Source organism: Callithrix jacchus, chromosome 2 (genome assembly GCF_049354715.1).
Source record: "Callithrix jacchus isolate 240 chromosome 2, calJac240_pri, whole genome shotgun sequence".
Classification (NCBI taxonomy): domain Eukaryota; kingdom Metazoa; phylum Chordata; class Mammalia; order Primates; family Cebidae; genus Callithrix; species Callithrix jacchus.
Window position 1 is genome coordinate 162,194,262 of NC_133503.1, and position 25,469 is coordinate 162,219,730.

The 25,469-nt window shown below is 38.7% G+C and overlaps 1 protein-coding gene across 5 annotated transcripts; it reads left to right on the top strand.

Moving 5' to 3' along the window:
* HMGCS1 (3-hydroxy-3-methylglutaryl-CoA synthase 1) lies at positions 1–23,924 on the top strand. 5 transcript variants are annotated; one of them, XM_078365521.1, is made up of 12 exons: positions 1–57; positions 4,651–4,778; positions 6,039–6,097; positions 15,076–15,533; positions 15,922–16,047; positions 16,875–17,039; positions 18,139–18,304; positions 19,132–19,302; positions 19,819–19,925; positions 20,723–20,848; positions 21,049–21,212; positions 22,159–23,924. In XM_078365521.1, the coding sequence occupies exons 4-12, from the start codon at positions 15,086–15,088 to the stop codon at positions 22,246–22,248; spliced, it is 1,563 nt and encodes a 520-aa protein (XP_078221647.1). In that variant the 5' UTR covers positions 1–57; positions 4,651–4,778; positions 6,039–6,097; positions 15,076–15,085; the 3' UTR covers positions 22,249–23,924. The 5 variants fall into 5 exon arrangements, with proteins under 5 accessions (XP_078221647.1, XP_035147496.1, XP_002745054.1 ...); XM_035291605.3 differs by lacking the exon at positions 4,651–4,778 and having other exon boundaries at positions 1–290; XM_002745008.6 differs by lacking the exon at positions 4,651–4,778.
* Positions 23,925–25,469: the final 1,545 nt, after the last annotated feature.

Here is a 25,469-nt window from a genome sequence, read left to right on the forward strand (position 1 = left end):
GGGGACTGTCTTTTCGTGGCTCGCTCCCTTTCCTCTGCTGCCGCTCGGTCACGTTTGGTGAGTGTCCCGCGCGTGAGAGGAAAGCTGGGTTGCGGCGGCGCCCCCGGCGGGGTATGGGCCAGAAGGAGGCGGTGTCCTTGACTAGGCCCGAAGGAGCTCGGGCTGTGGGTCAGAACCGAGGCGTGGACCTTGCAGGGAGAATGGGGCACTGTGAGCGGGGCCAGGCGGGGGCTCCCTCGCCAAGGACCTGAGGCCAACTGTGGCGGATCTGAGAAGGGCCGAGGACACAGGCGAGTCGCGAAGGGGAGAACGCGAGAGAGAGTTGAGGGCGAGGTGTTCTAACGACATAGGAGTTGCAGGTGCCAGAGAGGCAGCTGTGACCGCCAAGAGGGGAGTGAGGGGTTTCAGGAGGGAGATGGAAGATTTGGGCTGCCAGGGCGTTTCAAGAGCCTTAGTTAAGGGTGGATGCCAAAGGATGGGTAAGATCTTTGGCGGAGGCTGGTAGGTTGGCAGGGGGTGTGTCCTGCTGCCACATATAGAGTTGATGGAAAGAAGGGAAGTGGGTAGCATTACTTTTCTTCCTCAGTTCAGGTGCAAAAAAAAAAAAAAAAAAAAAAAAAATAGCGTTCACAACTGTGATTTAGACCTGGCTGAGAGAGTACCGGGGATTAGTCTGTAGTTGCTTCAGATCTCATAGATCACTGGCTCCCGCCTTCCTGCCTCCATATTTTTTTTTTTTATGTCTTCGTTTTTAAATTTAGGCTTCCTTGGCGTTCTGAAATCCCGCACCTCCCTCTTGCTAATAGCTTCGGGACCAGCCTTGGGTGATATAATGTAATGGACAGGCACTTAGAGTCCTCACACAAGTAGGTTTTGAGTTAAGCTAAGGATATTTCAAAGCAAGTATATGGAATCTGAAAACGCGCATCTGGTCTTGACCAGCAGTACAGAAATGACTATTCTGATCCACTCTGGAGGAGGTTGTTCCTGTTTGTCATGCTTGTCCCTATGCCCTTAGCTTTAATGCATCAGTAGCTGCTTTCACTGCTCACCTCTGCTGCAGCCCCCCACCCTCCCCAGGATTCTCTTGCCGACCTGCTGCAGTAGGATGATGTGTTCTGGCTGCTGCTAACTAACATTTGCTCAGTTTCAGGCATGAATCGTGAAAAACAATGACAAGATAAACAATAAAATTAAGACAAATAGAAGTGCTGCTAGAGTTAACAGCTTTTTCCTTCTGAGATGGGTTTTGGACTTTATTGCACAGAGACTATTAGATGAGAGGCAGCTGAAAGTCCTTAACATTATCCCTGTCAGTGGTTCTTTGCACCTGAGACACCTAAAGAGCTTGTGTTCTTTAAACTTTATTTTTAAATTTCAGTTATTTTTGTGTGGAGAAGGGGGCAGTGATAGCATACCTTATGGGAAGAGAGAAAGGCTTGCTTTATGTCTGCCTTTGTAGATATTTCTCACCTCAGTGTGTAAGTGTGCCCTTTATTCAATTCTCAGTTCAGCTCAATTTTAGTATAATCAGTAACCCCAGCACTTGGAAGGTGTGTCCTATGCTGGGGGGAGGGAAGGGTAAAAGGATATTTTATGTTGGGAGCTATAGGCCACATCATTTGGGCCTTGCTTTAATTTTTGTTTTTCTTCTTAAAGATTCCTTCAGATTGTTTTTACATCTTGTTTCTTTTAAATGTGGGTTGATTTTGAGATTTTTGACTTACATTTTAGATAGCTTTTCTCAGAAGAAATGCAAAAGCCCCAGATAGTGTTGTGACATGGGTTTCCTGGGTCCTCTAGAATAATTTGAAACCTGTTTAGGTTTTCCATAATCCAGTGGAATTGGGTATGAGGAGACGTGGTTGGAGAAATTTGTTTTGCTACATATCAGAATCTCTAATTTCATTTAGAAAGGAATATAGTCTTATAATTTTATATTGGATTACTGTAGAACCTAATATCATAGAAGGATGTGTGATATTTTTATCTTTTTCAAGAAGATGGTATAGATTTAAAAGGCTGAGACACATGTCCTCAGTCCTAATAATAGGACTAGATCCTTTTCTTTTTCTTTTTTTTTTTTTTGAGACAGTCTCGCCCTGTTGCTCAGGCTGGAGTGTAGCAGCGTGATCTCAGCTCACTACAACCTCCACCTCCCAAGTTAAAATGATTCTCCTGCCTCAGCCTCCCCAGTAGGTTGGCACTACAGGCATGTGACACCATGCCTAACTAATTTTTTTGTGTTTTTAGTAGAGACAGGGTATCACCATGTTGGTCAGACTGGTCTCGATCTCCTGACCTCAAATGATCTGTCTGATTCAGTCTCCCAAAGTGCTGGGATTACAGGTGTGAGCCACCTCACCTGGCTAGGTCTTGATTCTTAATCTCTTCACCCTAATGCGTGGCGTGTGTTGATGTTCATTAATGTCTGTCTACTGAGTGTCATTATATCAGTAGAGGAGAGGCTAATCTTTCAAAGCTTAAAGTCTTGTCTTCATCTTTGCATAGTTTGTAGTTGTGTGTGGGTGCATATGGAAATGAATGTAAGACCAACACATTTATTTCTTCTGATTCCATTTGGCCTTCTTACATTTTTCAGCTTGGGATCTGGGAACAATTGGAACCTACCATTTACCTTGAACAGTAGCAGTAGAGAGCCAATTTCTTTAAACTCCTGGACACTATGGTGCTGCAGCTCATCTCAAAAGTGATAGCAGGCTACCCTGGACACACGGCCTATAGGGTAGCCCTGCTCTGCAAGGAGCAGTAATAAATTTAAAAAATAAATTTAGAAAGTAATAGCAGAAAGCACTTACTACTGAGGGCTGCTACAAGTATTAAATCTAAAAGATTTGTCCTCTAGTAGTTATAACTCCAAATTCAGCCACTGAAAAATATGGCAGTTGAGTACCCTTTACTTCAAGGTCTTAAAGGGATTTCAGAAAATCAAAATACAGCCCCTCTCCCAGTAGAAGTGTAGGAATCCTGTATGGATAAGAAGACTGCCCATAACTTGTTTTCCATAGAGAGTAGGCTATTCACATCACTTAGATGTGAATGACCTACTTATGTAGACGTGCAGGTCCCTGATTAGAAAACTTATTTTCTGTGTGAATTATCTTGGAAACCTTCCAGAAAGAGGTGACTTAGAACAGGGCCTTGAAGATGAGTAGAATCTCTGATAGACCAGTAACTCTGGGAGGAGGCAGGGATGTCCAGGCTTTTTACTTGGAGAACTATACCAGAGTGTACAGGTTTGGGCAAGTCTTTCTTAACAGTAGTTTTTACTTGCTTACTCCTAAGGAAGAAAGGTTGCCAACTTATTCTTAGTTTCCTAGATTTATCTCCTGTAATAGTGAGAAAGACCAACAGGTAACTACTTACATTTAATGAACTTTCCAACCACTTGTTTGAATCAAGGCTAAGGAGGGAGCTCTGAAGAAAGTATTCAGAGCTCTGAGTTAACTCCTGAAGAAACCATCATTGCATAAACCTGATTTGCCCTAGGCAGTCTTGCCATTCTTGTGTTTTAGTCTTTGCCAAACTTAAAATGCCTATATTACATCCTAGGAGTCTGCAAACCTGCTTTGTGGTAACCTGCCCGGCTACTTACCATTCATTACCTGCTTCCTGACCCTTGTGATTCCTTCTGTCACTTACTCTGAAAAGACCTGTTAGAAATAAGCTTGTGATATGCTTGAGACTTTGGCAATACTGGTTTAGTCAGAATAGAGAAACCCACCTCACCCCCAATCCCCTAGAACTGCAGAAGACTACAGAAAACCTAAATCCACTCTGATTGGTTCCTCCTCAAATTGCCATTTACTGCCTTCATTTCTTTTCCCGGTCTCCAGACCTTTCTCCTGAGAGTCTCTTTCACAAGTGATCATATGGTCTTGGATCATGTTATCTTTAAGAGACACAGCAGTCCTTTCTGAATCTTCTATTTATTTCTTTTTTGCTTTCTGTGTCTCTCCTACCCAACCTCCCTTTCCAATCCAAGTAATCAAAATAAAAAGAGGAGCTCAGACAAGGTGGCTCATGCCTATAATCTCAGCACTTTGGGAGCCAAAGTGGGTGTATTGCTTTAGCCCAGGAGTTGGAGACCAGCCTGGGCAACATGACAAAACCCTGTCTCTACAAAAAATGAAAAAAACCAGCAGTGTATCATGGCATGCGCCTGTAGTCCCAGCTACTTAGGGGCGCTGAGGCAGGAGGATCACCTGAACCTGGGAGATCGAGGTTACAGTGAGCAGTGACTATGCCACTGCATTCCAGCCTGAGTAACAGAGGGATACCCTGTCCCCCCAAAAAAAAAAAAAAATTGAGAGAACATAGACAGTTCAAGGGAAATTTCTTTGACGTAAGTAGTGTCAAACGCATATACATACATGAACATCAAGAAGAAATAGTATTATTTAAATAGTCTTAACATGGAGAAGGAATCATGTTTTTCCCCCACCGAAAAGAACTGGTCTCTGTGGTCTGCTTAATTTGCAGAGGACGGAAGCATAATTTGAGATAATGAAAAACAAAACATAGGTTATTTTCTCAAAATATGTATTGTGCTGTAATTAGAGTATTTTTTGGAATATTGTAGTAATCTTTGCCTAAAAAACTCAAGATTTCTTTCTTTTTTTTTTTTAGACAGAGTCTCGCTCAGTCGCCAGGTGTCAGGCTGGAGTGCAGTGGCACTATCTCAGCTCACTGCAACCTCCACCTCCCGGGTTCAAGCAATTCTCCTGCCTCAGCCTCCTGAGTAGCTGGGACTACAGGCACGTGCCACCATGCCCAGCTAATTTTTCTATTTTTAGTAGAGACGGGGTTTCACCATGTTGGCCAGGATGGTCTCGATCTCTTGATCTCATGATACACCTCCCTCAGCCTCCCAAAGTGCTGGGATTACAGGCGTGAGCCACTGTGCCCCACCCAAGATTTATTTATTTTGGGGAGGGATAGGTGGGTAGTAAACTTAGTTAATGAAGTAAAAGGTGCCACAGCTGTGAAGAGCTCTTAAATTATGGAATTATGTAAACAAAATAGTAAAGCTTTACTAAATATTAATAACCTCTGAATGTAGTCCCCAATGAATCTGTTAAGGACAGATGCTAAATTTGCCAATAATTAGAGAGCAGAGGAAATGGTATATGCTGTGTTAAGCATAGAAGCTATTGTCTCAAGTAACAATCAGTCTTTGAAAACAGATGGACTGAAGAATATGTTCCAGTCACCTTTGCAAATTATTTCTACTTAATTTACATAATAACGTTTAATGCTCCTTTGTCTAAATGCTTATTTTTTTAACATAAGCACTAAGGGGGAAATAACTTTCTAAAAGGTTGGGAGGGTGAAAGTGGCAGTGTTGAAAATAAGTGAAAATGATTAGATCTTGCTTGAAAAAATATCTTTATTTTCTTTGAAAAACACTTATAAGAACTAAGGTAATAGTCAATGTATTGGTGCTTTATGTTACAAAGTGTTTTCACATTTTATCATCTCAGCAATCCTTCACAATGGTCTGGGGAGGGCAAATATATTAACTTCATTTTGAGGAAACTTCATAGATGAGGAAACTGAGGCCCAAAATTGCTGCCAAAGCCACAATCTCTTAAGTGCAGTGCCAACTCTTGAATGCATAGATCTCTTTACTCTAGAAATTTGCTAACTCATTACAACTTGTTTATATTCCTTTTCCCCTATTCTTGAAAACTTTGGTTTAAAGCCTGAATTGGTGACATGGGCTTCTTATTTTCTTGAGGTTTTCTTTGGTTTCTTTTCACATGATAGTGGGCTTTCTTACATTTGTTTATTACCAGGACTGAACCTACCACTATAAGGGCTAATAAAATAAGGGGGAAAATGTCCTATAAGCTTCAGGTATGATTTTTTTTCTAAGCAAATGTCAAATTCTGTTCTGCATAATATAATTGGATAAGGAATTGCTTATTTTAACTCACTTTGAATCGGACTCATTAGTATTTGAATTTGGGTAATGATTTATAACTTTAAAAGAAGTTCTTATTTGAAATTCCTAGTGCCCGAAGGAGGAAACAGTGACAGACCTGGAGACTGCACTTCTCTATCCTTCACACAGGTATGGCATCCTGTCATGCTGCTTAAGGAATTTTCCTCTCTAATGGAAGGAGGAAATTTGTTATCCTGGAGCAATAACAATTTTTTTGTGCCCTATGTTCTTAAAGGCCCTTTTAGGGTTCTACCTTATCTTTAAAATTTTGTTAATGCCATAATGCTTCAGGAGACTAATTTTGTGTTTATTAGACAAATGTTTAAAATCTAGAAATGAATTTTAGAAATTAGTGTTCACTCATAAGAGAAAAAGTACATATAATAAAATGTAACTATGAACCACTTAATCAGAAACAAACAGCAGTAAGCATGTCGGCCAATAGTGCTTTTTAAATTACAGCCTCAAAAGATATTTATCTGGGCTGTAGATGAATGTTTAAAATTAATGATGAATGAGAATGGGCCAGGCACAGTGGCTCATGCCTGTAATCCCAGCACTTTGGGAGGTCAAGGCGAGCGGATCACCTGAGGTCAGGGGTTTGAGGCCATCCTGGCCAACATGGCAAAACCCCATCTCTACTAAAAATACAAAAAAAGTAGCCAGACATGGTAGCTGGTGCCTATAATCCCAGCTGTTCCCAAGGCTGAGGCAAGAGAATCACTTGAACCCAGGAGTCAGGGGTTGTAGTGAGCTGATATTGTGCCACTGCACTCCACCTGAGGCAATAGAGTGGGACTATGTCTCAAAAAAAAACTTATGTGAGAATGGACAGTAATTGCAAATGTGTTTCAACTAGCAATCTAATTATTTGCAGCCATTGCTTTCTTATATTGCCAGGGAGTACTTCTCTTACGATACTGCTTTTTTTTTTTTGTATTTCAAGACTATGATTTAGATTAGAAGTCTAGTACAACTTTATTTATTCAACATTAGCATCTACCATATGCCAATTAGTGGGCTGGGTACCAGGAACACAAAAATGAACAAAGCACAGTTCCTGCTCTGCAGAAACTCCTTGTTTAATGCAGAGAGGCTAAGCCTAAACAGTAGAGGAGAAGCTTGGCAGAATATGAAATATAAATTGAGTTTCCCTTATCTGAAATGCTTGGGACCGGCAGTGTTAAAGATTTTGGATTTTTCTGGATCTTGGAATATTTAAGGAAACATACCAGTTGACCACCCCTAATCTGAAAATCCTAAATCCAAAAATGCTCCAATGAGCGTTTCCTTTGAGCATCATGTTGGTGTGGTGTTCAGAGAGTTTCAGATTTTGGAGCATTTCAGATTTTGCATTTTTGCATTAGGAATGCTCAACCTGCAGCATCTTGACAATGGTTAGACATGCAGTTTGGAAAGATAACTGTTGGCATATGACAGAGGAGAGAGCAGAGGCAGAGCTCAGTTAGGAGGGAGTGATGCTGTAGTCCTTCCCCAACACAGCCATTGAGGAGCTAGGTTAGGACTTCCCTTGCACCAGTATCCTCACCTAGTTTCCCTCCCCATTTTCCCCCTTTCCAATTCTCTTTCATTTCCAGATTTATTCTCAGATTAATTATATTGGTCCTTTTTGTGTTCTAGGCAGGAAGCATTCAAAGAACATTAACAATTCCTTACCTTGCTTTACTGACTCTGGAAGTGGGGTATGGAGTTTCATTTGTCCACCAGAGGGCGTGAGCCCTCACTTTAGTGAAATGTATTTGACTTGAGTCCTCTGTTAGTACTACTTTGTTGGAAGACTTGAAAGGTTTACAAAGTTCTCTGGTAAAAGTTGCCTTTTCTCTCCTTTTTTAAGGATGGAATTTAAAAATAAAATGTATGTATTTTGTTATATACAGAATATTTCCTTTTTTAAGGATGGAATTTAAAAATAAAATGTATGTATCTTATTATATACAGAATCTTCATTATTCTCCTTAGACTTATGCATATAGTACTCTGAAAAATAATAAGATGCATTATCTGTAAAAAATTTAAAACGTAATTTTTTTTAACCATCAGGTTTTTAAAATTCTACTTAGAAAGTTTTGGTGATTTACTTATCTCTTTATTCTTAAAATAGTGAATTAACTGGAATATTCTATTCTCTGACAGGATAAAGAATGAATACCATAATGTGAGCACCTCAGACCTTTACCTAGTCTTTTTTTCTTATATCTAGCCTATTTCAGAGAGCGTTTTAAAGGACAATGTACGAGCACATGCTTAATAGGAAAGTTAAAAGTAACATTGCCAGGCGCACTGGCTCATGCTTGTAATCCCAGTGCTTTGGGATCACTTGAGGTCAGGAGTTCGAGACCAGCCTAACCGACATGGCGAAACTCCATCTCTATTAAAAATACAAAATCAGCTGGGCATGGTGACACACACCTGTAATCCCAGCTACTTGGGAGTCAGAGGCAGGAGAATTGCTTGAACCCAGTGACAGAGGTAGCAGTGATCCGAGATCCCACCATTGCACTCCAGCCTGGGCAACAAGAACAAAACTCCGTCTCAAAAAAGGAAAAAAAAAGTAACATTTGAGACCAGAAACTCTATTAACTTTCTGTTCTTCTAAATGTCATGAAAGCAATTACTTCTCTGTATTAATTTTCCTGTCTACTTAATCACTCTCTTTCTCAATTTGAACCAAAGGCTCAGTATTAAAGATTAGATGGCTTTTTACCAAGAATATAATTGGCTGTCAGAAACAAATTGGCTGTCAGAAATCCTCAGAGGATGAATAATATTGAGTTGGACAATGTAAAAATGTTTTTATTTTTTTTCTACCAAGGTCAGAATTAGAATTCACTTTATGTTTGATGTATGTGGATTTTAGTTAACCTACATTTTTTGTTTGTTTTCAAATGAAACACGTCATGTATTTAACATAGGATATTTAGGAGTAATAGAGTTGTACCTTATTTTAGAAGTGCTGTAATACAAAGAATTGATCAGAGCTGGTCAGAGTGTGACAAATATGGATTAATTCTGAAATTGAAGCCTTGCATTATAGCTTTTTATAGAGAATTGTACAAGCATTATAAAGATGATTAAATATGTTGCCAGTGTTGCTATGTGATGCTCTTAAATTTAGTTGCTACTAAACTAAACTTATTAGTGAGCACAAGTATATTGTAAACTGATTTATACCTTCAGAAAGATATATACCTATTCGTTTTATTTCCAATAGTGTTAAAAGCCCCTGAACTAGGCAAGGAAGACCATACTGTCTTCAGCACGCTTACAGCAGTTTCAAGAGTTAAAAAGAATCTGAAGGGTAGCCTTGCGGGAAAGTCTGGGAAGGTGGTTACTCCTACGTTGGTGACTTGAGCGATCATATGTAGGAGCAGATAAGCCTATGGACTAGCCTTTTTCTGTTAACAGTAGTTGTAATCTCTTGTGGACTATCTAGTATCTTATTTTACTATAAACTTAGAATCCATGCCTAGTGGCATATTAGCCCTTTTATATTTTCATTTCAGCTTCAGCAAAGTGGGCACCAACTTTATGAAAAAATTGATGGGGAGAGTTTGTTGAGGCTCAGAATGAGGATGGATGAGTAGAGCATTTCAAGTACCTCATATCCAGAAAAGCAGTAGTCTTCCATTTGAGTTGGAGATACAGGAAAGGGGTTGAAGATGAAGGGAGTAGGAATGTTAAGAGAGCCTTATCTTTATCCTTCCCAGCTTTAGGTTTTAACAAGAATGAGCCTCCCTTAGTCTGTCTTTATGCTCCTGTCCCTGAATGTTGGTGATGACATTGTTTTTCCTGTACTGAGTACAGAAATATGGCCAGTAATTTAGGAGTTAAGAAGATATAATTGGGAAGTAGATTGTTGTGTTTAGGGATTTTTTCCTTCCGTTGTGGAATTGACTAGCAGCGGTATATATGCTGTGCCTGGTAAAATGGGCCATACAGTAGTTTAAGACATGAGGAGACCTTATGGAACTTGCACTTAGTTGAGGTGACCAGACTAATCTGCTTAGGTGCCACATCAAAATACCATAGACTGGGTGGTTTAAACAACAAACATTTATGTTCTCATAGGTCTTGAGTCTGGAAGTCAGGGTATCAGCATGGTTGGTTCCTGATGAAGGCTCTTCTGGATTGCAGGTGGCTGTGTCCTCACATGGCACAGAGAAAGTACGAGAGTGTGAGCAAGCTCTTGTGGTATCTTATTCTGAGGGCGCTAATCCCATCATGAAGGCCCCACCCTCATGAATAAACCTAATTATTTTCCGAAGACCCCATCTCCAAATGCCATCACATTGAGAGTTAGGGCTTCAACATATGAATTTAGTTGGAGGACACAGACATTCAGTCCATAACACAGGCAGGTATTTGGGAAGTAACATAGTTGAAACACTGAATGCTGTAATTCATACTATCTAAAGAATCTAGGATGTAATAAATTTAATATGCTTCATTGTCAGTTAAATTAAGATACAGTGCTTTTTTGATTAGTTAGAATTTTTTAAAGAGCTCTTTTAGAGTTAGACATAGATTTTTGTAATGTATCACTTGCACATTCAATAAGATGGAAAATATAAGTGAAAAAACACATAAGGAATTGCTAAATTCCACATACTTAGAGTCTACCTTCTGAATTGTTTGTAATACTTGTAATTTTCCATAAAACATCCTCTGTGCCACCAAGAGAATTGATGATATAGCATTCCTTTCAAGAGTCCAAATAAGAATGGGAAGGTTTTGGTGCTGGCCTTGAGCTTTGCGACTATGCAAAGCCAACCTACTTTAACTCCTGCTTAGGGATTCACCACCATCTATTCCCTTCTCAGTTCATTTGGTTCCTAGGAGGTTGAAAGATTGCTTCAGTAGTATTTCTGGGAATTTTTTTTTCAGGCTGTTTACTGTCATCTGCAAATGTTGATGCTAGCAATTTTTGTTATTTTCCCATGTGTAAGCAGTGACAGCATCAAAATTGGCTTCTGTCTAACAGGAAGTGTAAGAGGAATCCCAGTTTCTGAAATGTTACCCCAAAAAGTGACTTTTTATTGACAAAGTATGATGATGTAGAAGGATAGGCAAGAAATGCAAAAGGAAATTTAGAAAGTTTTCATGGGTAATATGTGACCTATGTGATGTAGGGCTATAAAGGATTTCAATAAACAGAAGCACACATTGGATTGCTGAAGAAAGTACTTAATGTTTTTGGATAAAGAACATAATAATTTGAGAGTAAAGAGTAGAGGAAAGGTTATGTAGGTAAGTAGTTGTGAGATGGGGAAAGATGGGTAGTATTTAGCATTTATCCTTGATTGTTGACTTCGGAGTAGTTCTCTTTGTTTTCTGCTATAGATTGTACACATAAAAGTTAAGAATCATGTCTTAAGTCCCATATAGGAAGGAAGTAGATAGGTAGACCTAACTGGAAAAATGTATGTAGGTGTTGGTGAAATGACAGGACCAAAGGCAACTTGTCTGGGCCTGATCTCTTCACTTCCTTGGTGGTGGTTCTGAGTGCTGGTTTGGCTGAACTCCACTTACCAGGGAAAATGACATAAAGGAAACAGGTTTTGTGTGGAAGAAGTAGGGGTAGAGCAAAGTGGAGATGGTCTCTGTTCACTTCATGTATCTAACAGTGTGCTTGTCAAGTCATAAAACACTTGAGGAGAGAAATCGGGAAGTCATTCTTTATGTTTTCTTCTTTCCCTAATACCTAGTCAATTACAGTTTCTGCCAGTTCTTTTGCTTTTTCAATGTTTTTGGAAGCTCTTCCTCTTCATTCCACATGTAGTAAGTAATTGCTCTAGTTTATGACCTGTGTCTTATCTGGACTGCCATGTCAGCTACCTAATTCATCCATTCACAGTACCAGTGACTGTAAAACAGCATTAGTGATAATAAAACAGTGGCTGTCAAACTTTTTGACTCTGGCCCCCAGTAAAAAATATACTTGGTATTGCAACTTAGGTATACTTTATATAAGTATGAATAATTAAGAGGTTGATTCAAGAAAAATCTGGGCCGGGCGCGGTGGCTCAAGCCTGTAATCCCAGCACTCTGGGAGGCCAAGGCGGGTGGATCACGAGGTCAACAGATGGAGACCATCCTGGTCAACATAGTGAAACCCCGTCTCTACTAAAGATACAAAAAATTAGCTGGGCATGGTGGTGCGTGCCTGTAGTCCCAGATACTCGGGAGGCTGAGGCAGAATTGCCTGAACCCAGGAGGCGGAGATTGCGGTGAGCCGAGATCGCGCCATTGCACTCCAGCCTGGGTAACAAGAGCGAAACTCCGTCTCAAAAAAAAAAAAAAAGAAAAGAAAAATCTTACATTTACCCTGTGCCATGCAATCTTATATTGTGTATTCTTTTCTGTTTCATTTTTTAAAATGTGTGCTTGCCATCCACTAATTTGATTCTGGAGTTGGAAAAACACTGACCTGACAACTAATGTCACCATATTATTTCTTTTTTAAACTCTCGGATGGCTTCTTACTATCTTCGTGATAAATTTGAAGCCTCCTGCATCAGCATACCAAAACCTTCATGACCCAACCCTTACCTACTTCTCCTAACCTATTATTTGCCCCACTCACAGGGGCTTATTTTTTATTCCAATAAACAAGTAAAGCTTTTTATCATTCCTTGTAATCTGTCTTTCTTCATGCTGTTCACTCTGTTGAAAATCCACTGCCCTCTGTTTCTTCAGTGCTTTACTAGTTACTCCTATCCATTTGTGGGGCTCAAGTCAGGCCCCTGTAACCAGGATGCTTTCCTTTACACTCCTTGCTCTACCACCAGGCTGGGTTAGGTGGTTCTCCATAATATAATGTGGCTCTCAGTGTTGTTACTTGTTTATTATCATGTGTTTTTTCTCTCATCCCATAAAATAGTGAGTATTTGAGAGATAAGGAAGTCTCCCATTAAACATCCCAAATGTTTAACATGTAACATTGGCATTGTTTGAATGAATGGAAAAAAAAAATGATTCTTCTGTTTAGAAGGAAGATACAGCTGGTATCCCTTAAGGCTTTTTTTTTTTTAAATTTCTACAGACACAGTCTCACTGTCACCCAGGCTGGAGTGCAGTGGTGCAGTCACAGCTCACTACAGCCTTGTACTTCTGGGCTCAAGTGATCCTACTGCCTCAGCCTCCCTGGTAACTGGGACTACAGGCATGAACCACTATGCTCAGCTCATTTAAAAAAACTTTTTTTGGCTGGGCGCGGTGGCTTACACCTATAATCCCAGCACTTTGGGAGGCCGGGGCAGGTGGATCATGAGGTCAAGAGATCGAGACCATCCTGGTCAACAAGGTGAAACCCCATCTCTACTAAAAATACAAAAATTAGCTGGGCATGGTGGTGCACGCCTGTAGTCCCAGCTACTCGGGAGGCTGAGGCAGGAGAATTACTTGAACCCAGGAGACGGAGGTTGCGGTGAGCCAAGATCCTGCCCTTGCACTCCAAGGTAACAACAGCAAAACTCCGTCTCAAAAAAAAAAAAAAAAAATTTTTTTTTTGGCAGGGTGTTGTGGCTCACGCCCGTAATCCCAGCACTTTGGGAGGCCGAGGCAGTCAGATCACCTGATGTTGGGAGTTCAAGACCATCCTGACCAATCTTGTCTTTACTAAAAATACAAAATTAGCTGGGTATGATGGCACACGCCTGTAATCCCAACTACTCTGGAGGCTGAGTCAGGAGAATCACTTGAATCTGGGAGGCAGAGGTTGCTGTGAGCCAAGACTGCGCCATTGCACTCCAGACTGGGCAACAAGGGTGAAACTCCATCTCAAAAAAAAATTTTTTTAAGAGGTAGGGTCTTTCTATGTTGCCTTACGCAGGTCTTGAACTCCTGGGCTCAAGTGATCCTCCTGCCTGGCCTCCGAAAGTGCTAGGATTACAGCCATGATTCACTGCACCGGGTCCATTAAGACCTTTAGTTGCAGAGTGGCAGAGGACAAATGACATAAATATAGGAATTGACTTTCATTTTTAGGTATCAAATTAGTGGTGGGTTGACAAACAAGTGATACAGAATGTTCATGAATCAGTTTGGCCCAGGTAACTCATAAACCAAGACCTTTGGGTCGATGAAATTCTGCCATCTAAGTAGCACCATCCAATTATGTCATACCTAAAAAGGAAATTGAGTTGTAGACTTTTAGGTTTTGGTATTCTTTCTCTAAAACCGAGGAGCTGTGCGACTCTTCAAGGCCTGGCAACTACAGTTCATTTGTTCTTATGCTATCTGGATTCTGGTTAGAAGGCTGATGGAAGTACTCAAGAAAGATTAGAAGATGGGAAGAAGGTATCTCTCGTTCTTGTCAGTGGCAGCAGCAACAGTGGGACTTTGGGTCTCTGGATTCCAGCTCAGCAGCAAGAAGTGCTAGTACTGTAGCATCTTCAGCAGGAGTGTAGGCTCATGAAATCTAAACAACCACCTTTCCCCCTTAGTTCTTCCAGGCCAGCCAACAAGTTTGTAACTATTTCCCTGTATTAAACTCCCCTTTGTTTGAAATATTTGGAGTAATTTTTCTTTTCCTGACTGATACAACCTGTTAAAGAAGCTGAAGCTCTGATAGGTTAAGTGCCCAACAGTGGTCTTGAGTAGCTAGCAATTTTTGTTACTATTGCTAAGTAAGACTAGACACAACTTTTTAGTCTGTTTTTAAAAAAAGAGGGGCTGGTTAATGATGAATAAATGACTGATTTATTTAAACTTTTGACTGGTTAGGTAATTCTGATTTGTCAGCCATATTTCAAAATGTCATTGTATTTTATAGTTCTTTACAATATAGAAAATCTTATTTGAGTGTTGTTTACTTCTAATAATCATGTTTTAAATCTAGAGGTGCCCAATTTTGAATAAAATGAAAGCCTTTCTAAAAGGCTATAATTTTAAATGATAATATTCCATTCATACAATAAATGCTACTTCACATGTATACAGTTGACTGCCCTAAATACTAAACTTAAAGAAACTAAACTGATATTTCAGGTGATTGCTAAACTCTTAATATCTATTTCTCAATTTCAAACTTGAAAACCAGCAACTTAAAACCTAAAGCAGTGTTATTCTGTTTTTCCTTTCTAAAGCTCTTTCACCATGCCTGGGTCGCTTCCTTTGAATGCAGAAGCTTGCTGGCCAAAAGATGTGGGAATTGTTGCCCTTGAGATCTATTTTCCTTCTCAATATGTTGATCAAGCAGAGTTGGAAAAATATGATGGTGTAGATGCTGGCAAGTATACCATTGGCTTGGGCCAGGCCAAGATGGGCTTCTGCACAGATAGAGAAGATATCAACTCTCTTTGCATGACTGTGGTTCAGAATCTTATGGAGAGAAATAACCTTTCCTATGATTGCATTGGGCGGCTGGAAGTTGGAACAGAGACAATCATCGACAAATCAAAGTCAGTGAAGACTAATTTGATGCAGCTGTTTGAAGAGTCTGGGAATACAGATATAGAAGGAATTGATACAACTAATGCATGCTATGGAGGCACAGCTGCTGTCTTCAATGCTGTTAACTGGATTGAGTCCAGCTCTTGGGATGGTATGTTACATGCCTATTCCCCCTGCCCTCAAAATTTTTTTCTGAGGTTAAATAGACCCAAATGATGCTTTAACTAATGCAATATGCAAACTTTTGTTATTTATGCTTGTCAGATAGATTGAGAAAGATATTAAACCTCTCTGTCATTATCTGAATTGTGAATTGGTTATTTTGTAGGACAAATGTATGGTCTATTCAAAAGGTAGTCAGATGTAGTCAGATGGATGACAGAGCCTTGGCAGATGAATTTTTTAAAAATTCAGAGCATTTTCTTTCTTTGTCAAATATGGGAAAAGCATATTCTGGGGAAAATATAACAGACATCAATTTCCATGTATGATTATAGTGTTGACTACCTTCTTGTGAAATAACAAAAAGTATTTTTCAGGACGGTACGCCCTGGTAGTTGCGGGAGATATTGCTGTATACGCCACAGGAAATGCTAGACCTACAGGTGGAGTTGGAGCAGTAGCTCTGCTAATTGGGCCAAATGCTCCTTTAATTTTTGAACGAGGTACGTGCTTGGAAAAGTGGGTTGTTTTTTTTTCTTTTTAATTATTAGCACAATATGCTAAGAAATTTGAAAATAGGAATAGGAGCTATCACTTACTGAGTGTTCATTAAATGGAGGTACTACCACCTGCTAAGAACTTTGTGTATGTTATCGTATTTAATCTTTTTCTCTTCTTGAGACGGAATTTCGCTCTTGTTGCCCAAGCTGGAGTGCAATGGTGCAATCTCAGCTAACTACATTCTCAGCCTCCCAAGTAGCTGGGATTACAGGCACATGCCACCATGCCTGGATAGTTTTTTGTATTTTTAGTAGAAATGGGCTAACATTTTCACCATGTTAGCCAGGCTGGTCTTGAACTCCTGACATCAGATGATCCACCCACCTCAGCCTCCCAAAGTGCTGGAATTACTAGTGTGAGCTACCGCGCCTGGCCCATATTTAATCTTTACAGCAATTGTATGAGGTAGGTGGTGTCATCCCCACTTTACAGACAAGTGGGTTAATGTAGGGTTTAAGTGATAAATAGTAACTTGTTCATAGTCACTGGCAAGTTTAATTTGTCTTCAGTGTAGTAGAGTAACTGTGATCTGTGTTAGACTTATGAAACTGGCATAGAAAGTTGTATACCAAAGGAGTCTTAGGACTGTCCATGGATACTGTTATATATCATTTCACATATTGGCTTCATCTTGTGATTTTTTTTTTCTGTAAGTGGTGAGACTTGATCAGATAATTAAGGAAGGTCCTTAGATAATGCAGTATACTTACTAACATACAGACATCAATAAGCAGAAATATATAGATATCTTCCTTTTTGGTTCTAATAGGACTTCGTGGGACACATATGCAACATGCCTATGATTTTTACAAGCCTGATATGCTATCTGAATATCCTATAGTGGATGGAAAGCTCTCCATACAGTGCTACCTCAGTGCACTAGACCGTTGCTATTCTGTCTACTGCAAAAAGATCCGTGCCCAATGGCAGAAAGGTGAGTTTTGCCCATTTTCCTTGGTTTTTGTATCTGTCGAGAGCAGTGTAATGTACTAGTTATCTTTGGTGAGCAACTACTTTGTGGACATTCTTCATTTAATGTCCTTTTCCTCGTTCACAAAACAGCATTTTCCCATAGTTTCTGGGGAAGTGTAGTTTACTTAAAGAGGTAAACTTTGGAAATGAGGTATATCTCTGCAAAAATACCTAAGTCAGTTTACCCATTGTAAGAAAATCAAAGTGGAGTGAAAGAAGGTAACTTGAATTTTGTTCATCTTTTGAGAGAGGTATTTTAACAAGGTTTTGGCGTACAGCTGTGATTTAGGGAAAACTAATGAAAATAAATTACTGAAGTGATCTTCCCCAAACCATTATCTCTTTGCACTTGACCTGTGAATTTGTATTTGCTTTTTTCCTGTCATCATTAATCTGGAAATGTTGATGAGGCACTGAAAGTACAGTATTTGAGTCAATGCTATCATAACACATTATTACATAAAGCACACTTTTTCTATAGTCCAACTTTGCTTTTTAGGGGTTGTGAGAAAGGGTTAAAAATCATATTCAATAAGAAATGTCAGTGAATTTAGTGGCTCTGGATAAGAAGCATTCTTGCAGTATGTATTAACAGAACAGGGATTTTCTAACTTTTTTATTAGGACCCACAGTAAAGAAGTACATGTTACATTGTATGTGTATGCCAGACTGAAACAAAAATGGCATGACCTTACTTACCCATGCTGCAGGTTATGCAGTTTGCTATTTTTCTACTTTCTTTTGTTTTTTAAAATACTCTTAAAAAAAAAAAAATACTAGTCCTGACCCACTAAATTGATTACATAACCTGCTAATGTGTATGACTCTTAAATTTGAAAATTAGTGACATAGTAGTATATATTGTTTCATCTTTGAATGTCTTTTTAAATGTACATTTTAGGGTATAGAGAGGTTTCATTATACAGTATATTTGTGGTTGCTGTTTAAACTAGCCATATTCTAAAGTCAAATTTTCCAATTTCCTCGCCTTATTCTGAAGTCAAACTTTAAAATTTCATGGCTTATATGAATTTCATAGTTTCCTTGAACTTATCTTTCAGAGGGAAATGATAAAGATTTTACCTTGAATGATTTTGGCTTCATGATCTTTCACTCACCATATTGCAAGCTGGTTCAGAAATCTCTAGCTCGGATGTTGCTGAATGACTTCCTTAATGACCAAAATAGAGATAAAAACACTATCTATAGTGGCCTGGAAGCCTTTGGGTAAGAAGAGCTATTATGAGTTTCTCCCTTCTATATTAGAGTATTTTTAATATCTGTTAAGCTCTTATTTGTACAGACCTGAGAAATTGAGAGTCAAGAATCTTAGACGTTGTCTGGTCTAATCTATATGTCTCATCAGTGAAGAATCTGAGTCCAGAGAGGTGGTAGCTTACCTGCACAAATTCTTTAATCATTTTGACTCAGATGTTCTGATTTCTTTCTTTTAGCTCCATTCATGTTGTCATGATAAAACGACTGCAAAGGACCTATATTCACTACAGCAGCCTCTTAACTGCTCTCCTTGCCTCTCTCAGTGCCCCTGCCCCCATACCCTTTTCCATCCTGCACACTGCCACAGCTGAAGTCGGCTTTTGTACTCCACCTGTGTTTTTCTCACTTTAGGATCCCTAGCATGCTATGCATGTTCAATTCATTCTGTTTCTCCCTGTGTCTCGTGTGTCCCTTCTCTATCTGATAAAATTATACTTGACTTTTAAGGCTTGGGTTTTATAATATCATGACTTTTCTAATTAAATAGACATTATTATGGAATTAAAATAGTATTCTATTCAGTGACAAAACTACGGTGGGTCTATTAACCTATTCAAATCAAGCAGTCTTAACTTGATTCTGAAACATTTGAGAAAAAGAACCATATATGTACAAGTGTTATGATTTCCATAGCAATTAAAATGCTGCTACTTGGCTTTAATAAATGGGAAAGCAATTATATACACTTACAGCTTTGAATACTAATTAGGCCTGCTGTTTAGTATAATAAAAACATAGGCTTTGAACACTATAAAACTGTAAAATAAATCTTTCAGGGATGTTAAATTAGAAGACACCTACTTTGATAGAGATGTGGAGAAGGCATTTATGAAGGCTAGTTCTGAACTCTTCAATCAGAAAACAAAGGCATCTTTGCTTGTATCAAATCAAAATGGAAATATGTACACATCTTCAGTATATGGTTCCCTTGCATCTGTTCTAGCACAGTAAGTATAAATTTCACCTACTACTTAACTCCCCTTGTTAGGGAGATGTTAGATTTCTAAGACCAAATCTGGTGTCAAGCATGTTGGTGGTAGATCACAGAAAATTTTATCTTGAGGCTCTCAAATCTTCTATTGTCCATTGACTTGAAAGATGTATGGGTTGAGGCTACAGTTCTTCCAGAAGTATTTGTTAATTTCATACTGGCTTTCCTAGCTCCTGTTTTCATGTTCTTTTTAATTCTTAAACCATAAATCCCTGGTTGACAAAATAACTTGTTTTGTGGCATAATTTTCACAAGCTCTGTCATTCCCAGGATGAAAACTCACATGCTGTAATATTAAAACTAAGTTAGATTCTCTACTGTAATATTAACACTTTGAGTTAGATCCTTAAGATCTTTAAGTTAGATTCTACCTTAACCTACAGCCTGAATTTTTATTCCTACTAGCATAGCTTGCCACACATTGTAGTTTTGGATCAATTAAACGTCTTAACTATTTTTACACCCTACATAGGTACTCACCTCAGCAATTAGCAGGGAAGAGAATTGGAGTGTTTTCTTATGGTTCTGGTTTGGCTGCCACTCTCTACTCTCTTAAAGTTACACAAGATGCTACACCAGGTAAGTGCTGAATCTTTCAACAAGAATGTATTGAGAACTGAGGCCAGGCACAGTGGCTCACACCTATAATCCCAGCACTTTGGGAGGCCAACACAGGCAGATCACCTGAGGTCAGGAGTTCAAGACCAGTTTGGCCAACATGGTGAAACCCCGTCTCTACTGAAAATACAAAAAATGAGTCGGATGAGGTGGTACAGGCCTGTAGTCCCAGCTAAATCTACCTTATCTGAATAAAGGATAGGACTAAGTTATCCAATTTTTATAGGCTTATGGTCTTGGCTATATTTAAGGCCACTTTTGTGCTTTCCCTGAGCAGGAAAGAGCAAAAATGTAGAGAAAAACTGATGAAAACTCGACATTACTTTTTAAAATTATACCATGGGCCAGGTACAATGGCTCACACCTATAAACCCAACACTTCAGGAGGCTGAGATAGGAGGATTGCTTGAGGCCAGATGTTCAAGACCAGCCTGGGCAATGTAGTGAGACCCCAATTCTATAACAAATAATAAAATAATTATACCATGGATTAATTGTAGACAAGTTATTTACAGTTTCAAATTCTCCCTGTTTCTTAACTTGTCTATGGCAGATACTCAATAATAGATCTCTAGTCTGAGATCATAGGAAGTTTGTCAAATAGGTACCATCTTATCTTTTAACTGATCAGTACCAGTAGTTTTAACAAAAATGAAAAGTTGTTTTGTCTCATTTGGCAACATTTTACTTAGGCTTCTTTCAGGCATGCTTTTTTTAAATTTTAAGTCTTTTAATATTGGAATTATTTCCTATTTTAGGGTCTGCTCTTGATAAAATAACGGCAAGTTTATGTGATCTTAAATCAAGGCTTGATTCAAGAACTTGTGTGGCACCAGATGTCTTTGCTGAAAACATGAAGCTCAGAGAGGACACCCATCATCTGGGTAAAAATGTTAACCCAAAAGCTTCTTTGGTGGGCTGATATTATTAAGGATGCTACATATAAGTTAAGGGTATCAAGACTTTACTGAGTACTAATCTGATGTCAGTGAAAATTGTAGGAATATATGAAACTTATCTTTAGTTTTATCGCCAGATGAGTTGCATATTATAACTAATTATAGATATTCTCCCTTTCTTTTAGTCAACTATATTCCCCAGGGTTCAATAGATTCACTCTTTGAAGGAACGTGGTACTTAGTTAGGGTGGATGAAAAGCACAGAAGAACTTACGCTCGGCGTCCCACTCCAAATGACGACACTTTGGATGAAGGAGTAGGACTTGTGCATTCAAACACAGCAACTGAGGTAAATAAAAGAGTTCCTATCTCCGTATCTCAAGGTTTGGGAAACCTACTGGGATTTAGCAACTTAAAGAAATGTCAGAAAAGCAGAGTAATTCATAGTAAGGGCTCTAGGAGTAGATTCTAGCTGTGCTATTTCCAATTGTATAAAGTGCTTTGCATTTGAATTGTTAGTATTTTAAGAATATACAGTAAATACCAGGTTTTATTAATGATACCAGAGTTTAAAGGAAGACTGATGTAGAGAGAAGGTTCATTTGTGGTATGCGTCTTGGTGAGAGATGGAGTAGAGACAAGGATCCTTTCACATCTCATCCCAGATCATCGTCAGAATCTGTCTCACATTGTCAAGGAGTGACAGTCATAGCTATGATTTGAATTCCTGTTACATGCTAGGCACTTGACTTACATTTTCTCATTTAATCCTCACCACAACCTCCTTGAAGTTTATAAATGATACTGTCCCCCTTTAGAGACGAGCCTCCAAGAAGTTATATTACTTGTCCAGGGTTATAATAGCTAGTAAGTGTTGAAGCCACGTTATAAACTAAGGACTTTATAACCTTGAAACTACTTATTTATCTACTTATTACAAGTTTGATAAATGCATAATCTTGCTTTTTGCTATTATACAAATAGGTAGCAAGTCAAACCACCAGCGTTTGAGTTGCAAATACAAGATGTAACAAGTAAAATACTGTATGTGGTGGGTTTTGTGGCAGGCTTCCTCTCTCCTCCGTATGGATAATTGTAAACTAAATTCACTATAAGGTAGAAGACAGACATTTAGTTCCCTTCATGAGAAATTATATAGAATATATATTTAGTATAAACTTCTCCAGAATTGTCCTTTATTAAGTTTTTTTACAGAAACTTTAATTGGTACCATGATTCTCAGGGCAGGGGGCGAAGAATCCTAAGAGCCAACACCTTTTTTCCTTTCGTTTTAGCATATTCCAAGCCCTGCCAAGAAAGTGCCAAGACTCCCTGCCACAGCAGCAGAACCTGAAGCAGCTGTCATTAGTAATGGGGAACATTAAGATATTCTGTGAGGTGCAAGACTTCAGGGTGGGGGTGGGGATGGGGTGGGAGTATGGGAACGGTTAGAGGAATGGAATATCTGGGGATAATTTTAAAGGATTACACGTTACATAAATTTTTCTGTGACTGACATGGAGCCTGGATGACTGTCGTGTACTTTGGAAAGTCTCTTTGCTCAGTTTGCTGACATGCTTCCTATTGTAGTCTGGCCAATGCCAAATGTACTCGAATGATGTTAAGGGCTCTGTAAAACTTCATACCTCTCTGGCCATTCGTATGCATGATGTTTGATTTTTAAACATGGTATAATGAATCATGTACTTCTGTCAGAAGAAAGCAGAGGTACTAATCTCCAATTAAAAATTTTTTTAACATGTAAGAATTTTGTACTTTGAGCAACAAGATTACAGAAAGTACCTGTGGTTTTTTGAAAAACATTTCTAGCTTGGGGGAATGTGGTCTTAAAATGTGATATGCACAAACCTTTGAAAATAGCAAGACAAACCTGCCCTTTTTCTAAAATTGATAAATCCTGAAGAGGAAGAAAAGAGTTGGGACAATAAAACACTGGCTCTGGAATCTGGAATGTTTTTTAAGTCCAGGCCAGCAGTGACAGAAGTTATTGTAATAACCTCTGAACAGAGAGACCCTGCCATTGAGCAGGCCTCTGGTATAGCAGACATGGTACATGCAGGAGCTGTGAATATAGCTCTAGGTGTGCCCCTGAGTCAGTTCCTGGTAGATTATGCTAAACAGTGAGATGTAATTGGAGGTGTGGATGAGGAAGTTTGTTGTTGTAATCCTTCTTTGCACCTTATTTTAAAGAATAAATGAAACATTTTTCTGGTTGCCTTTTTAAAATGGAGGGGAAGAATAGGGGCAGGGCATTGTTAGGTTACTTCTGATGCTTCAGTGTTATAAATTCAACATATAGACTGACAACCTAAATTAATGGTGTGACACATTCTGGTTTTTTTTTGTATCTGTTCAATGAAAGTAAGAAGATACAACCCAAGTTTTGTAGTCTGCCTAGAGGGATTCCACTTCAAGGTCTGAAAGTAGGACTTTTACTTTAAAAAAAAAAACAACAACAAACAAAACTATCACACAGGATGGATAAGAAGATTGGTTAAACAGTTTTGTGTAGATTTTTGGTGCTGAACTATGACATGAGCCTTATAGATTGTAAAATAGAGATAGTTGGAGCTAATGTACAGAACTAAATTTTTTAAACTTTATTTGCTATTAAATTCTGTGAAGTTTCAGTTATCTAAAATAAACATACACAAATATGAAAAGTAATGTTTCCAATTGCAAGGTAATATGTAATGTAGTGTTTGTAAGATACTCTTGTCTAATATGAACTAGTAGTATTTTGATTTGTACAGTCATAATTTGTTAAAATGACTTCATTCTAACGTTCACTGATGTAGATTAATAATGTAAGTTCTGATTTAAAGAATGGTGGGGAAATGGTGCATGCAATACTTTTACAAGTGTTGGGGAGATCGGTATGTTTTGAAAAGAGTAATTTAACTTTTGGGTGCCAGGAAATGGGTTTTCTCAAAGTCCATTGCCGGCAATGGGCAGGCCCGCTAATACTGGCACAGAGCATTAATCATACACCTTATTAACGGTGAGGTGAATAACTTTGAAATAAAGTTTTAGAGAAATATTTCAGATACTTGAGTATTCTTTTTCACTCTTAAACTAACAACTTAGGCAAGAAATCAGCTAATATTCTGTTTTTAAATATGAGCATTAATTTCATTTCAGTTCATTCACTCATTTATCATTTCACAAACATTTGAAATCCTAATATAGGCAAGGCACTCTGTTTAAGCCAGAAATTTAAAAATGTACAAGATATATGGTCTTGTCTTTAGGGGGCTGTTCATCTAGAATGGAGGAATTTACACTGATAATTATTCTTACACTTGAAACAAAGAAATTAACTCTCAAATTGGGTGCCAAGCATGTATAAGCCTTGCTACAAATATTTATGAAATAAGTTACTGTTTTCCTTTAAAAAAAAAAAAAAAAAAAGACTAAGGGCTGACAATCAAAGAAAAGCAAATTTTGTGGTGGGCATAGAACTGCCCAGTACCAGCTAAAGCCTCCAGCCTGAAAGTCCCATGTTGCTAGTGATCCCCAGGGGTTTTACAGAGAGAATTCCTGCATTGGCAGTAATTTTGGATTAGACAATCTCTAAGAGCACGATCAACTCTTAGGGTTCTATGAATTTGGAAATAAGCCAAATATATATATTTTCTAATACTGATCAGCTCACATTTTATCATCATGTCATGTCTGGCTTTGAAACTTAGTCTGGGTCATTTACAGGCTAGTGTTTTCTAAGGTCACTTCTGCTTGCAAATTCTAGGATACTATTTAGTATGGCTTTAAGAGTTCAGTCCTTCCCCCTCTCCTTTATGGAATGTGTGTTTCCTCTGTTTGTGTACTTAATTTTTTCCCCCAAGTTTTTATGGATACTAATGAGTAAGTTTGAGATTGACACAAGACTCAAACAGAGGCAAACAGCCACTTTCTGTCCTCTTGTGACACAGTTGAAACACTTTATCTTGTCTGCTCCTTGGAGCGTCCTGAAGGAAACACTGCATTGAAAGTCAGTAGAGCAAGGGTAACAAGATCTTTAAATAATTTAAAGCTGTGTAATCTTACACAAAAGTTAACACTGGCTGGACGCAGTGGCTCATGCCTATAATCCCAGCATGTTGGGAGGCCGAGGCGGGTGGATCACCTGAGGTCAGTTCGACACCAGCCTGACCAATATGGCGAAACCGCGTCTCCACTAAAAATACAAAAATTAGCTGGGCGTGGTGGTGCATGCCTGTGATCCCAGCTACTTAGGAGGCTGAGGCAGCAGAATCACTTGAACCCGTGAGGTGAAGGTTGCAGTGAGCCAAGATAGAGCCATTGCACTGCAGCCTGGATGACAAGAGTGAAACTCTGTCTCAAAAAAAAAAAAAAAAACTCTTTTTAAAATTTCTAGCAACTGCTCTTAAGTCATAGGTTTCTCATTTTTTCTTTACTGGTGGTGGGAGAAAATAGTTGATCTGTGATTTTTTTTTTTAATCTCCCCAAATAATCTCATAAAAGCAATAATTTGATGCTGAAGATTATGACTAGAAATCCTCAGATGGTTTCTATATGGCTGCTTTATCTTTTCATAATAAAAAAGAATGCATGACTTTATTCA